The sequence below is a fragment of the Chiloscyllium punctatum genome, chromosome 33, assembly GCF_047496795.1.
Source record: "Chiloscyllium punctatum isolate Juve2018m chromosome 33, sChiPun1.3, whole genome shotgun sequence".
Taxonomy (NCBI): Eukaryota; Metazoa; Chordata; class Chondrichthyes; order Orectolobiformes; family Hemiscylliidae; genus Chiloscyllium; species Chiloscyllium punctatum.
Window position 1 is genome coordinate 29,804,086 of NC_092771.1, and position 17,589 is coordinate 29,821,674.

At 42.0% G+C, this 17,589-nt stretch overlaps 1 protein-coding gene across 3 annotated transcripts in view; it reads left to right on the plus strand.

Annotated features, from left to right (window-relative positions):
* LOC140458526 (solute carrier family 25 member 44-like) overlaps nucleotides 1–17,589 on the plus strand; it is a 198,695-nt gene that overhangs the window by 20,380 nt on the left and 160,726 nt on the right. For all 3 annotated transcript variants that reach the window (XM_072553280.1, XM_072553278.1, XM_072553279.1), the window contains one exon: nucleotides 10,797–10,924. In XM_072553280.1, coding sequence (XP_072409381.1) covers nucleotides 10,797–10,924 — 128 coding nt within the window. The remainder of the gene's footprint in view (nucleotides 1–10,796; nucleotides 10,925–17,589) is intronic.

Sequence of the window (17,589 nt, forward strand, 5' to 3'; positions counted from 1 at the left end):
CAGAGGGTTGGGAGAGGCAGCCAGGTGTTTGAGAAAGATGATGAGGGTTGGTGGGGCTTTGCCAGATGGCGGGGGGGCTTTGGGTTTTGGGGCAGCATAGGGAGCGGTGTCCTGGATCGTCAAGTACTGAGGAGGGAGGATTTATAGTGGGCAGGAATTGATGGCCTGTGAGTTAGGTATTCGGGGAGTCATTGAGGGTACTTAAGGCAGAGATAGATAGGTAAGAGGATCAAAGACTCAAAACGTGACATCACTTGGCTGCACAGGAACCAATTTGAGTGAGTAGTGTCTGGGGAGAGATAAAGTCTTAACTTTTTGTAGGTATAGTCTACTAGGAATAGAAAGTGGTTGAAAGAGAGAGTTTGGTGACTAGTGGGTAAGGTTGTGGAATTAGTTCCTGCATTATTATAGCTGACTAGGTTGATTTAACCAAATAAGGCTCACAATGCCAGGAGGGACTCGGTCCCATGAAATGCATGTCCTGCAATATGTTGACAATCTGTGACACTTCCAGTGTCTGTGGTGACTACGCATGGAATCCCTATCATGCAGTTCAGCTGCAACCAGCAGTTTGCTGCATGGAGCACCTAGAGCTGTGGATGAACTCACTATGGAACATCCATGAGGCAGAGAATGTCATGGATAGCACATTTAGCAAGTTTGCCACACCACCAGTAAGGACTACACGGAGAATAGTTGGGTGACCTCCAGGAAAACAAGTAAACGTGGACAAGGAATGCAGGAGTCCCTTTTGTCATTCCCCTTTCAAACAGAAATCCTGTTTTGGATACGGTTATGAGAGATATGGGACAGATGTCAGAGGTAGTTTCTTTACTCAGAGAGTAGTAAGGGTGTGGAATGCCCTGCCTGCAACAATAGTAGACTCGCCAACTTTAAGGGCATTTAAATGGTCATTGGATAAACATATGGATGAAAATGGAATAGTGTAGGATAGATGGGCTTCAGGTTGGATTCACGGGTGGGGGGGAGGGGGGTGGGGGAGGGGGAGGGGGAGGGGGAGGGGGGGTGGGGGAGGGTGGGGGAGGGGGGGGGAAGCCCAGAAGCCCTTCCTCCTACACAATCTGTTTGGTACAGTTAAATATGTGGCTACCTTCCTCTTCCTGGCCTCACTGGCACATGGCACAGAAAGTACTCCTGAGATTACAGTATTGTTTTGGAACTTTGGGGAAAAAAAAGTCAAAACAACAGCAGTTTAAAAGGGAGAAGAGCAGACAAAGGAAGCACTTGGTCAGGACAGTGCAGGTGAGAGAGAGAGAAAACCTGCACAGTTACTGGCTTTGCTGTTTGAATTCATGTATCGCTGGACATCGGAGTGCATCTGGGAAAATTAACAAACAGTGAAATTCACAACTAATCTTGGAGGAACTGTTGGGCGAAGTTCACAGCACAGAGTCAGATAAGTTAATTGTTATTCTAAGTCTGTCCTAGAGAAACGCTGCAGTAGTGAGTATAGTGGATTCTTTCTTGGTTATATGTTTTTGGAGATAAGTCTCTTGATTAAACTTAAAATATAAGCCATAGCTATTAATTTAACCTGTGGCAGTGTTTGTAGAGGAATAAGACAGTGTTATTTTCTGGGTCTGTAGATTGTGAAGGAGGAAAAATGGCCTTTGCAGTGATATGTACTTCTTGTCAGATGTGGGAGTTTAACGAGAGTTTAAGGGTTACTGCGAATTATAACTGCCATAAATGCTGTTGGATGCGAATTTTATCAGACCAAGTGGATCGGTCGGAGAGACAGATAGAAGCGATGAGGAATTTGCAACAGCAACAGTACGTGATAGAAAGGGGGGAAAGTCTCAGATAGAGTCACATAGATGGGTTAATTCCAGAAAGGGTAAGAGAGGTAGGCAACTAGAGCAGGAGTCTTTTGTGGATATACCCATTTCAAACAGGTATGCTGTTTTGGAAAATGTAGGGGGTGATGGATTCTCAGGGGAACGTAGCCCAAACAGCCAAGTTTCTGGTATTGAGACTGGCTCTAATGCAACGAGGGGTACGTCGGCTTCCAAGAGATCAATTGTGTTAGGGGATTCTGTAGTCAGAGGTACAGACAGACGTTTCTGTGGCCAGCAGAGAAAAAGCAAAATGGTGTGTTGTTTCCCTGGTGCCAGGATCAAGGATGTCTCAGAGTGGGTGCAGAATGTTCTCACAGGGGAGAGGGGCTAGCAGGAGGTCATTGTCCACATTAGAACCAACGACACTGGAAGGGAAAAGGTTGAGACTCGGAAGGGAAAAGGTTGAGACTCGGAAGGGAAAAGGTTGAGACTCTGAAGGGAGATTACAGAGAGTTAGGTAGAAATTTAAAAAGGAGGTCCTCAAGGGTAGTAATACCTGGATTACTGCCAGTGCTACGAGCTAGTGAGGGCAGGAATAGGAGGATAGGGCAGATGAATGCATGCCTGAGGAGCTGGTGTATGGGAGAAGGATTCACATTTTTGGATCATTGGAATCTCTTGTGGTAGAAGTGACCTATACAAGAAGGACGGATTGCACCTAAATTGGAAGGGGACTAATATACTGGCAGGGAGATTTCCTAGAACTGGTTGGGAGGATTTAAACTAGTAAGGTGGGGGGGTGGGACCCAGGGAGATAGTGAGGAAAGAGATCGATCTGAGATGGGTACAGCTGAGAACAGACTGAGTCAAACAGTCAAGGCAGGCAAGGACAAGGTAGGACTAATAAATTAAACTGCATTTATTTCAATGCAAGGGGCCTAACAGGGAAGGCAGATGAACTCAGGGCATGGTTAGGAACATGGGACTGGGATATCATAGCAATTACGGGAACATGGCTCAGGGATGGGCAGGACTGGCAGCTGAATGTTCCAGGATACAAATGCTATAGGAAGGTTAGAAAGGGAGGCAGAAGAGGAGGGGGAGTGGCACATAATAGCTGTGCTAAGGGAGGATATTCCTGGAAATACATCGAGGGAAGATATTTGGGTGGAACTGAGAAATAAGAAAGGGATGATCACCTTATTGGGATTGTATTATAGACCCCCAGTAGTCAGAGGGAAATTGAGAAACAAATTTGTAAGAAGATCTCAGCTATCTGTAAGAATAATAGGGTAGTTATGGTAGGGGATTTTGACTTTCCAAACATCGACTGGGACTGCCATAGTGTTAAAGGTTTAGATGGAGAGGAATTTGTTAAGTATGTACAAGACAATTTTCTGATTCAGTATGTGGATGTACCTACTAGAGACGTTGCAAAACTTGACCTACTCTTGGGAAAGAAGGCAGGGCAGGTGACTGAGATGTCAATGGGGGAGTACTTTGGGGCCAGCGACCATAATTCTATTCGTTTTAAAATAGTGATGGAAAAGGGTAGACCAGATCTAAAAGTTGAAGTTCTAAATTGGAGAAAGGCCAATTTTGACGGTATTAGGCAAGAACTTTCAAAAGCTGATTGGAGGCAGATGTTCGCAGGTAAAGGGACGGCTGGAAAATGGGAACCCTTCAGAAATGAGATAGCAAGAATCCAGAGAAAGTATATTCCTGTCAGGGTGAAAGGGAAGGCTGGATGACTCAAGAAATTGAGGGTTTGGTTAAGAAAATGAAGGAAGCATATGTCAAGTACAGACAGGATAGATCGAGTGAATCCTTAGAAGAGTATAAAGAAGGTAGGAGTATACTTAAGAGGGAAATCAGGAGGGCAAAACAGGCAAAACTGAGATAGCTTTGGCAAATAGAATTAAGGAGAATCCAATATATCAAGGACAAAAGGGTAACTAGGGAGAGAATAGGGCCCCTCAAAGATCAGCAAGGCGGCCTTTGTGTGGAGCCACAGAAAATGGGGGAGATACTAAATGAATATTTTGCATCAGTATTTACTGTGGAAAAGGATATGGAAGATATACACTGTTGGGAAATAGATGGTGACATCTTGAAAAATGTCCAGATTACAGAGGAGGAAGTGCTGGAAGTCTTGAAATGGTTAAAGGTGGATAAATCCCCAGGACCTGATCAGGTGTACCCAAGAACTCTGTGGGAAGCTAGAGAAGTGATTGCTAGGCCTCTTGCTAAGATATTTGTATCATCGATAGTCACAGGTGAAGTGACGGAAGACTGGAGGTTGGCAAACATGGTGCCACTGTTTAAGAAGGGTGGTAAGGACAAGCCAGGGAACTATAGACCAGTGAGCCTGACCTCGGTGGTGGGCTAGTTGTTGGAGGGAATCCTGAGGGACAGGATGTACATGTATTTGGAAAGGCAAGGACTGATTCGGGATAGTCAACATGGCTTTGTGCATGGGAAATCATGTCTCACAAACTTGATTGAGTTGTTTTGATGAAGTAACAAAGAAGATTGATGAGGGCAGAGCAGTAGATATGACCTATATGGACTTCAGTAAGGCGTTCAACAAGGTTCCCCACGGGAGACGGATTAGCCAGGTTAGATCTCATGGAATACAGGGAGAAGTAGCCATTTGGATACAGAACTGGCTCAAAGGTAGAAGACAGAGGGTGGTGGTGGAGGGTTGTTTTTCAGACTGGAGGCCTGTGACCAGTGGAGCGCCACAAGGATCGATGCTGGGCCCTCTACCTTTTGTCATTTACATAAAAGATTTGGATGCGAGCATAAGAGGTACAGTTAGTAAGTTTGCAGATGACACCAAAATTGGAGGTGTAGTGGACAGCGAAGAGGGTTACCTCTGGTTACAACAGGATCTGGACCAGATGGGCCAACAGGCTGAGAAGTGGCAGATGGAGTTTAATTCAGATAAATGTGAGGTGCTGCATTTTGGGAAAGCAAATCTTAGCAGGACTTATACACTTAATGATAAGATCCTAGGGAGTGTCGCTGAACAAAGAGACCTCGAAGTGCAGGTTCATAGCTCCTTGAAAGTGGAGTTGCAGGTAGATAGGATAGTGAAGAAGGCATTTGGTATGCTTTCCTTTATTGGTCAGAGTTTTGAGTACAGGAGTTGGAACATCATGTTGCAGCTGTACAGGACATTGGTTCGTCCATTGTTGGAATATTGTGTGCAATTCTGGTCTCCTTCCTATCGGAAAGATGTTGTGAAACTTGAAAGGGTTCAGAAAAGATTTACAAGGATGTTGCCAGGGTTGGAGGATCTGAGCTACAGGGGGTGGCTAAACAGGCTGGGGCTGTTTTCCCTGGGGCGTCAGAGGCTGAGGGATGACCTTATAGAGGATTGCAAAATTATGAGAGGCATGGATAGGATAAATAAACAAAGTTTCCATGGGGTCGGTGAGTCCAGAACTAGAGGGCATAGGTTTAGGGTGAGAGGGGAAGATATAAAAGAGACCTAAGGGACAACTTTTTCACGCAGAGGGTGGTACGTGTATGGAATGAGCTGCCAGAGGATGTGGTGGAGGCTGGTACAATTGCAACATTTGAGAGGCATTTGGATGTATATATGAATAGGAAGGGTTTGGAGGGATATGGGCCAGGTGCTGGCATGTGGGACTAGATTGGGTTGGGATATCTGGTCGGCATGGATGGGTTGGACCAAAAGGTCTGTTTCCATGCTGTACATCTCTATGCCTCTCTGACTCTATAACAAATGTAGGTGGGAAGCCACGGTTGGAGAAGGAGCACTTATTAAGAGCACCACTTTGGAAAGTGGCCTCATTGGAACAAATGTGGCGAAGAAGCTGAGAGAAAGGGATAGAGTCCTTACAGGACGTGGGGTGAGAAGAGCCGTCGTCCAGATAGCTGTGGGAGTCAGTGGGCTTGTAATGGATATTAGTGGATAGACTATTGCCGGAAATGGAGACAGAAAGGTCAAGGAAAGGAAGGCAAGTGTTGGCGATGGACCAGGTGAAGGTGATGGAGGGATGGAAACTGGAAGCAAAGTTTATGAATTTTTCCAGGTCAGGACGAGAGCATAAAGCTGCACCAAAATTGTCATCGATGTACCGATTAAAGCAGTTGTGGGGTGGGACTCAGGTAGGCCTGGAACAAGAAATGTTCCACATATCCCACGAAAAGGCAGGCATAGCTTGGACCCACGCAGGTACCCATTGCTACACCACTGAGAGCTTGGATTAATATATGATAACTATAATTGTGTAACTACTGCAGAGACCTGGTGAGAGAGGGACCAGACTGGCAGCTTAATGTTCCAGGACTTAGATATTTCGAGTGAAGTAGAGGGGTATAGCGGGTGAAAAGGAGCAGATATGTGGACAGATTTTGGAAAAATGTGAAAACAACAGGATTCTTGTGGTGGGTGGTTTCAACTTCCCTCGTATGAACTTGCATTCCCTTAGTGTCAGGGGCTTGAATGGGGATGGAGGGGAAGTTTGTTAGATACGTTCTGAAACAATGTGTAAATAGTTCAACTAGAGGAGGGACCTGTATTCAGAAATGCACCAGGTTAGGTGATCATAGTTTCAGTGGGGAAGCATTCAGGAGCAGTGACCATAATTCTCTAAGTTTTAAGTTGTGTGTGGATAAGGATAAGATGGAAGGAGAAGAGTAGTCCTTGGGTGAAACTGCTAAATCATGGGATGGCTAACTATCACATTGTTATGCAAGAACTGAGACTGTGGGTTGGGGCGGCTGTTTAAATCCATATCTGGAATGTGGGAATCTTTTAAAAGCCAGTTGATTAGAGTTCAGGACCAGCATGTTCCTGTGATTCAGGAACATTGGATGACTGAAGAAATTGAGAGTTTATTCAAAAAGAAAAAGGAGGCATACACAAGATTTAGGGAACTGAAAATTGAAAAGAGTCCTCGAAGCATACACAGGTAGCAGGACAGAAGTCACACAAGGAATTAGGAGGGCTCAAATGGGCCATGAAGTGTCCTTGGCATATAGGATTTAAGGAAAATCCCAAGGTTTTTTATACTTATAAGGAGCAAGTGCGTAGGTAGGGAATGGGTAGATTCTCTCAAGGATAAAGGAGGGAATTTTTTCCATGTACCGGAGGGAGTAGGTAAGGTCCTTAATGAATACTTCGCATTGGTATTCACAAAACAGAAGGACGTGGTGGATGGTGAGTCTTAAGAGGGAAATATGATATTCTAGGTCATGTAATTAAGTAAAAGGAGGTGGTCTTGGGTGTTTTGAAAAGTATTAAGGTAGACAAGTCCCCAGGATCAGATGGGATCTATCCCAAAGTGTTGAGGGAGGCAGGCGGAGTAAATTGCTGGGACCTTTTGTGAAATCATTGTATCCTCTTTAGTCACAGGAGAGGCCTCACAGGACTAGCGAATAGCCAATGTTGTTCCTTCCTTTAAGAAAGGCAACAGGGAAAATCTGAGAAATTACAAGCCGACGAGCTGTATTTTAGTGGTCGGCAAATTAGTGGAGAAGATTTTTAGGGATAAGATTTACTCACATTTGAGCTTATTTTCAATAGGCAGTATAGCTTTGTGCTAGGAAGGTCATCTTTCACAAACTTGATTGAGCTTTTTGAGGAAGTGACAAAGATGACTTACCACAGGGCAGTAAATGTTATCTATATGGACTTTAGGAAGGCCTTTGACAAGGTGCCTCATGGCAGGTTGATACAAAAGGTGAACTCACATAGGATCTGCAGTGAGCTGGTAAAATGGATACAGAACTAACACAGTCATAGAAGACAGAAAAATGGTGGAAGGGTGTTTTTCTGACTGGAGATCTGAGACCAGGGGTGTTCCATAAGGATCAGTAATTGGGCCCCTGTGGTTTGTGATATATATAAATGATTTGGAGGAGAATGTAGGCAGCCTGATTAATAAGTTTGCTGATGTCACCAAAAATTGGGGGAGCTGCAAAAAGTGTGGAGGATTGCCAGAGCATACAGCAGGACATAGATAGACTGGAGACTTGGGCAGTGAAATGGCAGATGCAGTTTAATCTGGACAAATGTGAGGTGATGCACTTTGGAAGATCTAATGCAGGATGGAAATGCAGTCAGTTCTTCTATAATGCGATGGCTGCATTCTTCAACCCCACGTTATAGAAATATCATGCTTTAGCAACAGTGCTTAAAGTATTGGTGTTGTAATCGCATTATAGCCAACACGCGTTTTAAAAGTTCGCACTTTAGAAGCACCGTTCCTAATTCATCAATTGTGTTACAGCGAATTCACATTGACGAAGCACATGTTATTACTGAAGGACCTGTATGTAGAATATGACAGAACCTTCATAGCATCACCATACAGAGGGATCTAGATGTATAGGTCCACAGTTCCTTGAAAGTGGCAACACAAGTGCATAGGGTGGTCCAGAACACACATGACATGCTTGCCTTTATGAGTTGGGGCTTAGAGTATAAAAATGAGAAAGTTATGTTGCAGCTGTACAGAATTTTGGTTAGGCCACATTTGGAGAATTATGTACAGTTCTGACTGCCATATTCCCTGGAGGATCGGAGGCTTTAGAGAGGTACAGAATCAGTTTACCAGCATGTTGCTTGGTTTGGAAGTTATTAGGTATGAGGAGAAATTGGACAAACTTTGTTTGTTTTCACCTGAACATCGGATCTATTAAAAGTTTACAACATTCAGAGATATGGTTAGAGTGGGTTGTCAAAATCTTTTTCCCAGGCTAGAAATGTCAATTACTAGGGGACGTGGGTTTAACGTAAAGGGTTAAAGTTTAGAGGAGATATGAGAGGCAGGTTTTTTACATAGATGGCAGTAAGTTTCTAGAATGCACTGCTAGAGGTGGTAGAAGATACAATCGCAACGTTTAAGAGGCATTTTGACAGAAATAGGAATAGACAGGGATTACAGGGATATGGACTGTGTAGAGGCATTAAATTTTTAGTTTAGAAAATCATCATGTATTGCTGCAATCTTGGTGGGCTAAAAGCTCTGTTCCTGTGCTGTACTGTTCTTGGTCTTTGTTCAAGGGTTATGGGGAGAAGAAATAGGATTGAGAAACATATCAACCATGATTGAATGATGCAGCAGATTCAATGGGCTGAATGGCCTAATTCTGCTCCTATATCTTATGGTTTCATGTGGCCAATGCGGTGTCAGGGAGTTAAAGATGTTATTTTATCCATGTAATGTTTCCTGACTAACTATCCAGGTAAGCCATTTCTGAAGTCTCCAACTCTAGCTGAGCACTGGGGATTTTAGTGTTGCAATGCAATTGCCCATCAGACAGACATGTTTTCTGGGCAATACCCTCTATGGTTATTGAGGGATCCTGACTACCCAGAGATCAGACAATTCAGGCCCATGCTGTTTGAGTTTTCAAAATTTGATCAAACTTTGATGAGATGACACAGAAGCATTAAAAATTTAAGCACAGAGGAGGCCATTCAGCCCATTGTGCTTATGCCTACTGAGAACAGATGATGCAGTCCAATCACGCTTTCTAACTCTTGGTTTTTGCCCTGTTGATTGCAGACTTTCCGGTGCATTTCCAAGCATTTTGAAGCATGATGAGGGTTTCTACCTCAAATACCCTTTCAGTCAGTGAGTGCCAGACCTCCTCCATCCTCTGGGTGAAAACATTTCTCTTCAACTCAAATCCTTCCACCAATAACTTTAAATCAAACATTTGCCCCCTGTCATTAATTTCTTATCAGATGGAAATATTTCTTTCCTCTCTAGTCTATCTAGTCCCCTCATAATTTTGCCCACATAAATAAAATCTCCCTTCAGCCTCCTCCAAAGAAAGTAATCCTAGCTGATCCAACTTTCAAATGAAATTCTCCATTTCTGGCAACATACTCATCAGTCTTTTTTTTATAGCATTTCTAATGTCTTTCCAATAACGTTGTATCCAGATTTGTAAATCCTGTAGTAATTTACACTGTTCTAGCATAACCTCTGTTTTAACCCTCTCTTTGAATCCCTTCATTTCCTCAGTTGCACCCTGTTGTGAAGCTTACACTTAGCCTGTCTGTTGCAATACCTTTGTCTGCATAGCGTTACCCATCTGGATGCAAACAGTTTGCCTGAATTTCTCTTCTAACATTCTCACTTTTAATTTGTAGCTCTGGAATTCAAACATGTGTTCAGAGAGAGGAAAAAAACGGGGAACAGGCAAAAGGACCGCAGATGATAGTAAGCTGGTAGTAACCATGAGAGAAGTAAATGCTGAATGGTTGAAAATGGGTTGTCTATGCTGGGAGTAACCCATACAAAAATGGACCTGTCAACTATTCATAGCCACTCAGCATTTGCTTTTCTTCTGGCTTACTATCTGCTATCCCCTTTTTTAGCTGTCCTTTCTTTCTATCTCTTTGGGTATCATCTGAATTATCCATCTCATTTAGCCCTATCAGCAACTGCTTTTAATTCTGAATAAACTCACTGGACACAAACATTAACTCTACTTTTCTCTCCACAGGTGCAGCCAGACCTGCTGAGTTTTTCCAGAACTTCGTTTTGGTTGCACCTTTATAGTTTAGATTTGCCAGTTATTTTGATACTTTGTTTAATTTTTCCTTTGTTCATATTTTCCCAATATTATTGTGACAAATTTTCAGAATGTTCAAATGATCTTATACTTATTAATACAGTAATCCAGAGAAACCAGACCACAAGAACAAATGGAAGCATTTCTACCCCAAACCTAGATATAATTGTTGAAATTAAAAGGTTTGACTCCAAAAGAAATTGAAGCTCATAACAATTTGTAAATGATCTCAAACTCGATTAATCATACTTGTTAACAATTTAATTTTTTTCAGGCATCTAAAACATTTTTTAAATTTTATATTCCACGTTAGAATTTGTAAAGCCTAGAGGAAAACTTCGCGTGCTTATGATATTAGGGCAGCGTAACTGAGTGGAGAAACTCCTGATTATGTACATCTAATTATTATCATTTTTTGTGTCTGTAATACAGAACAGCTGTCAAAATTGGTTCCCAATGAATGCCCTCATCTGGTCCTCCAAGGAATTGCTGGACCACTGGCAGCAGCCACTGCATCTACACTCACCAACCCAATGGATGTGGTCAGGGCTAGGGTTCAGGTGAGAAGACCTGTTAAAAATGATGATTCTCTGCACATTGGTGTTACTAGGAAGGCCAATGCTTATTTTCTACAGTTGTCCAGGAGAAGTACTCATGTGCCGAAAAGTGGAGACCCAAGCATTTTGACCGAAAAATGATGAGGGAAGGATGATTAATGTCATCATTGGAAATAATGTGTAACGGCTAATAAAACCTGACAGATTTCCAAGCACATACTGTCCTCAACCTTCTATGTCGTAGCAGCTATGTTTTTGAAAGATGCTGTTGAAGGAACCTAGATGAGTTATTACAGTGCTCATGATGGAGGAGGAAGTGACTGTTAAAAATGATTGATGAGCTGTTTTGCCTTGGAACACCATCTCCACCAATGTCTTAAAATCCACTTTTGTTCTTGTAGGAAAGCTACTGGATACAAGGGATTTTAATACATTTTAATATAATGATATTAATTCTCTCCTGTCATCTTAGTGAATAAGCTGAGCTGTATAGACCAGCATACAAACAATGCTGAGCTGTATAGACCAGCAAGACTCTGGGGTTAGTCCCAGTTTGTGCAGTTGTCTAATCGCAGACAAAGGTATAATTAGTGTTATTCCTGTATTAAGGAAATAAAACTTAATCACTGCTTCTCATCTGTTTCCTATAGTTTTAGTTCCTTATTGTCTTGTGATCAGGTGCAGATTATTGTGAATGTGACATTTACCATTAAAAAGGCAAAGTTTAACCAGAATAAAACCTGTTCAGCTGGCTCTGCTAATACAGTGAACGAGCAAGTTTTGTTGCAAGGTGTTTCCGTATAACACTTTGTGATATTGCCGGATGTCCTGTTAGCTCCTATGCTTTTACATTTGTTTTCATATTTAGGGCAGAACCACTGTGCACATTTCACTAATATTTAAAACATGCCTTTTTCAAAAAGAAGCAAGTTTGATGAATGTTTGTGAAATACAAGACAAAGCATTACAATAAACATAATTTGAAAATATGTTCAGATGCATTCTTGGGCCACCTCCATGAACTTACAGTCTGCTCACAGGAAGCCTGTATGATGGATAAAGTGCAGCATTTTGTGGCCTTGATGCTCTGACCTACATTCCCTGCAAACATAGTTCATGATTGAATTATGGAATTTGTCTATCCCCCTGCCCATTTTAAAGCTGACATTGACTAGGGGTTTCATATTTCAAAAAGAAATGAAATTGATAAAGTCTAATGTGAATGTTGCTTCCACTCTTTCAAAGTTCAATAACTTGTAATCCTTATTGCAGAGGGGAATAAAGAAGCAATTTAGCAGTTTGACCAATATTACTTCTAAGTATTGGAATTAGAATTGCTCTCTGTAACACATAAACAGCTACTTGAATCTCACTGTGGTTCTATGCCTGAATAGACTGTGGGTTTCCTCCGGGTGCTCCGGTTTCCTCCCACAGTCCAAAAATGTGCAGGTGAGATGATTTGGCCATGCTAAATTGCCCATAGTGTTAGGTGAAGGGGTGAAATGTAGGGGAATGGGTCTGGGTGGGTTGCGCTTTGGCGGGTCAGTGTGGACTTGTTGGGCCGAAGGGCCTGTTTCCACACTGTAAGTGATCTAATCTAAACTAGCTTTCATAGTAACTCTTCTGCCTGTTTACTCTCTCCTGATAATCTTGCTAAGAGTTTCAAAGGATCTAATTTTTATGGTTGACACTGAATTAAGGATAGAGGATGGGTCAGCTCATTGACCATTATTATTCAGGAAGATTTAATAAATTATGGTAGTGTTTAGGCAGTGTTTGCTGTATTACTTTAAACATGGATATACCAACAGTTTGATTCAAGTATAAATGGAAGAGGGCAAGCAGGATTTGAAAGTGGCAGATTGAAAATATTCCAAGTCTAATTGTCCATTTCATAAAACAGTACTTGAGTAAGAGATTTATCACAGGCATTGGTACAGAGAGGTTAGTAGCCTGTGAACTCTCAATCATGTTATCCCTCTACCACCATCACACTGGTCTGTCTTACGTACTGTATGCAGGATGTATTGCAGTTCTCTCATAAATGCTCATCAACTGTTAGAAGGACCACGGTCAGGCATGGGAACACTAGAGTCATAGATATTTTACAGCATGGAAAAAGACCCATTGTTTTCACACTGGTCGTCAAGCATTCATCTTTTATATTTTCATTTTCCACATTTGACCGAAGTCTGGTATGTTATGATATTTCAAGTGTTTATTTAAATAGTTCTCAACTGTCTTGAGGGTTCCTGCCTGTACCACTTCAGACAGCGAGTACCCTCAACCCTCTGGGTGAAAATAAGCTTTCCTTAAATCCCCTCTTGATTTTCTGCTCTTTCCCTTAAAACTGTGCCCTGGTTATTGACACCTCTACTAAGCGAAATAGTTTTCTTCCTATCTACCCTATATCCCTCAAAACTTTGTACAGCTCAATAAGATCCCATTAGCCCTCTCTGCCCTCAGGAAAACAACCCCAGTCTATCTAGTCTGTCAATGTAGCTGAATCACTCAGCCCAGGCCACATCCTGATGAATCTTTTGTACACCTTCTCTCTTGTAATCATATCTTTCCTACAGTGTGGGGAGCAGAACTGCCCACAATACTCTAGCTGTGGCCTTAACTAATATTATATACAGCTCCAACAGAACCTCTTTGTTCCAATATTCAATGCTTTACTAATAAAGGCAAGTATTTCATAAGGTCACACCAAGGTTCCTCTGATACTTCGTATTTCCTCGGTTCTTATCGTTGATGTGTACTTCCTGTCTTGTGTACTTCCTGTCTTGTTAGTCCTTCCAAAATGCATCACCTCACACTTGTAAGGATTAAATTCCATCTGCAACTGTCCTCTATATCTGCAACTGTCCTGTAGTCTAAGGCTTTCCTCCACATTATTTACCACACCATCAATTTTCATGTATTCTGTAAACGTGCTGATCATACTTCTTACATTCATGTCTAAATCATTAATGTACCCAACAAACAGCAAGAGTCCCAGGACTTAATCTTGTGGGATGCCACAGGACACACTTCCATTTGCAAAAACACACTTCAATCATCACCCTGTGCTTGCTGTTAGGCCAGTTTTGAATCCAATTTGTCAATTTGCCCTAAATCCTCTTAATCATTTGAGACTTTTGTCAAAAGTCTTGCTGAAGACCATATAGACTACATTAACTTGTATGACTCTTTCAGCTGCACACCCAGTGACCCTTCTGAAATATTCAATCAAGTATGTTAGGCATGATCTCCCCTTTACAAGGACAAGCTGACTACCCTTGATTAATCCTTGCCTCTCCAAGTGGAGATTGACTCTGTCCCTCAAATGTTTCCAATAGATTCCATATCACAGATGTTAGACTCACCAACTCAATGTTAATTCATTCAAGTATATCACAGTTGTTCTTCCTAATTTTTATAACCTATGTTGTCACAGAGTCATCCAGCACAGAAACAGGCCCTTCAGTCCAAACCATATTCCCAAATTAAACTAGATCCACCTGTCTGCTCCTGGTCCATATCCCTCCATACCTTTCCTATTTATGTACTTATCCAAATGTCCTTTAAATATTGTAATTGTGCGCATCCACCACTGCCTCTGGAGGTTCATTCCACATGTAAACTACCCTGTGTGTTAAAACATTTGCCCCTCATGTCTTTTTCAAATCTCTCTCTTCTCACCTTAAAAATGTGTCCCCTGATCTTGAAATCCCCCATCCCATGGAAAAGACAACTACCATTAATTCTACTTATACTTCTCAGTCCAGAGAAAGTATTAGGAAGAAAGGAAAGGCTGGTAGATATAGCAAATGCTGGATGACTAAAGAAATTGAGGGTTTGGTTAAGAAAAAGAAGGAAGCATATGTTAGGTGTAGACAGGATAGATCGAGTGATCCTTGGAAGAGTGTAAAGACAGTAGGAGTATACTTAAGAAGGAAATGAGGAGGGCAAAACGGGGACATGCAATAGCTTTGGTAAATAGAGTTAAGGAGAATCCAAAGGGTTTTTACAAATACATTAAGGACAAAAGGGTAACTAGGAAGAAAATAGGGCCCCTCAAAGATCAGTAAGGCAGCCTTTGTGTGGAGCCGCAGGAGATGGGGAAGATACTAAACGAGTATTTTGCATCAGTATTTACTGTGGAAAAGGACATGGAAGTTTTGAATGTAGGGAAATAGATGGTGACATCTTGAAAAATGTCCATATTACAGAGAAGAAACTGCTGGATGTCTTGAAACGCATAAAAGTGGATAAATCCCCAGGACCTGATCAGGTGTACCCTAGAACTCTGTTGGAAGATAGGGAAGTGATTGCTGGGCCTCTTACTGAGATATTTGGATCATCGATAGTCACGGTGAAGTGCTGGAAAACTGGAGGTTGGCTAATGTGGTGCCGCTGTTTAAGAAAGGTGGTAAGGACAAGCCAGGGAACTATAGACCAGCGAGCCTGATGTCAGTGGTGGATAAGTTGTTGAAGGGAATCCTGAAGGACAGGATGTACATGTATTTGGAAAGGCAAGGACTGATTAAAATAGTCAACATGACTTTATGCATGGGAAATCATGTCTCACAAACTTGATTGAGTATTTTGAAGAAGTAACAAAGAGGATTGATGAGGGCCGCACAGTAGATATTATCTATATGGACTTCAGTAAGGCGTTTGACAAGGTTCCCCATGGGAGACTGGTGAGCAAGGTTAGATCTCATGGAATATAGGGTGAACTAGCCATTTGGATACAGAACTGGCTCAAAGGTAGAAGACAGAGGGTGGTGGTGGAGGGTTGTTTTTCAGACTGGAGGCCTGTGACCAGTGGAGTGCCACAAAGATCAGTGCTGGATCCACTACTTTTCATCATTTATATAAATGATTTGGATGTGAGCTGAAGAGGTAAATTAGTAAATTTGCTAATGACACCAAAATTGGAGGTGTAGTGGACAGAGAAGAAGGTCACCTTAGATTACAACGGGATCTTGATCAGATGGGCCAATGGGCTGAGAAGTGGCAGATGGAGTTTAATCTAGATTAAATGTGAGGTGCTGCAGTTTGGGAAAGCAAATCTTAGCAGGACTTATACACTTAATGGTAAGGTCCTAGGGAGTGTTGCTGAACAAAGAGACCTTGGAGTGCAGGTTCATAGCCCCTTGAAAGTGGAGTCACAGGTAGATAGGATAGTGAAGAAGGCATTTGGTATGCTTTCCTTTATTAGTCAGAGTATTGAGTCCAGGAGTTGGGAGGTCATGTTGCGGCTGTACAGGACATTGGTTCGTCCACTTTTGGAATATTGCGTGCAGATAACAAGTCAGTGATAAAGTCAGACTATCTATTTGAGGCAAAGAAAAAGATAAACAAGAACAGAAACTGGTCTCCTTCCTATCGGAAAGATGTTGTGAAACTTGAAAGGGTTCAGAAAAGATTTACAAGGATGTTGCCAGGGTTGGAAGACTTGAGCTATAGGGAGAGGCTGAACAGGCTGGGGCTGTTTTCCCTGGAGCGTCGGAGGCTGAGCGGTGACCTTGTAGAGGTTTATATAAACCATGAGGAGCATGGATATAATAAATAAACAAAGTCTTTTCCCTGGGGTGGGGGAGTCCAGAACTAGAGGGCATAGGTTTAGGGTGAGACAGGAAAGATATAAAAGAGACCTAAGGGGCAACTTTTTCACGCAGAGGGTGGTACGTGTATGGAATGAGCTGCCAGAGCAAGTGGTGGAGGCTAGTAAAATTGCAACTTCTAAAAAGCATCTGGATGGGAATATGAAAAGGAAGGGTTTGGAGGTATACGGGCCGGGTGCTCGCAGGTGGATCTAGATTGGATTGCGATATCTGGTTGGCATAGACGAGTTGGACCAAAGAGTCTGTTTCCATGCTGTACATCTCTATGACCACTTAACCTCCTATATAACCTCCTAAAAAAGACCAAGCCTATCCAAACTTTCTTTATTACTCAATCTATCTTTATCCTTATCTATAATTAGCTGAAATCTTACTGACTTGTGGTCACCGTCATCAAGATGCTTTCCCACTGCTGCATCTTCCGTTTGCCAAGCTTTGTTCCCTAAAATTAGGTTCAACATCATGTCCAACTTGTAGGACATTCTATGTGTAAGTTTAAAAAGCTTTTCTGGATATAAGAATTATATATTTATTGTTATAATTGTATATTTATTGTTATAATTATATATTTAGAATTATAAGAATTCCACCCCATGTAAGCCTTTCACACTCTTACTTTGTTTAACTCAGTTAATATTAAGGAAGTTGAAATCTCCTATTCTTATTTATAAACTTCTGACATTTGTCCACATGTACCTTTCCGTCTCTCCCTAACTGGAGATCCAGAGTACACCCTCAGCAAAATAACTACCCCTTTTTGTTTTCCAATTCTACCCATACAACCTTATTTGAGGAACCTTATTCTAAGATTCCATCCCTCCTTACTGCAGTCGTTGAGTCTTTTGAGTTCCCTCTCAAGCCCCACACTATCCTGACTTGGAACTGTATTCCCATTATTTCCATACACTGGTTCAAAATCCTAGAATTCCCCATCAATACTATGTGTGTGCACCTATATCAAATGGACTGCAGTAGTTTCAGAAGGCAGCTCGCCACCAATGAGGAGGCAGTTCGAGTAAATGATCTTGATATCATTGTCAATATCTCAAGAAA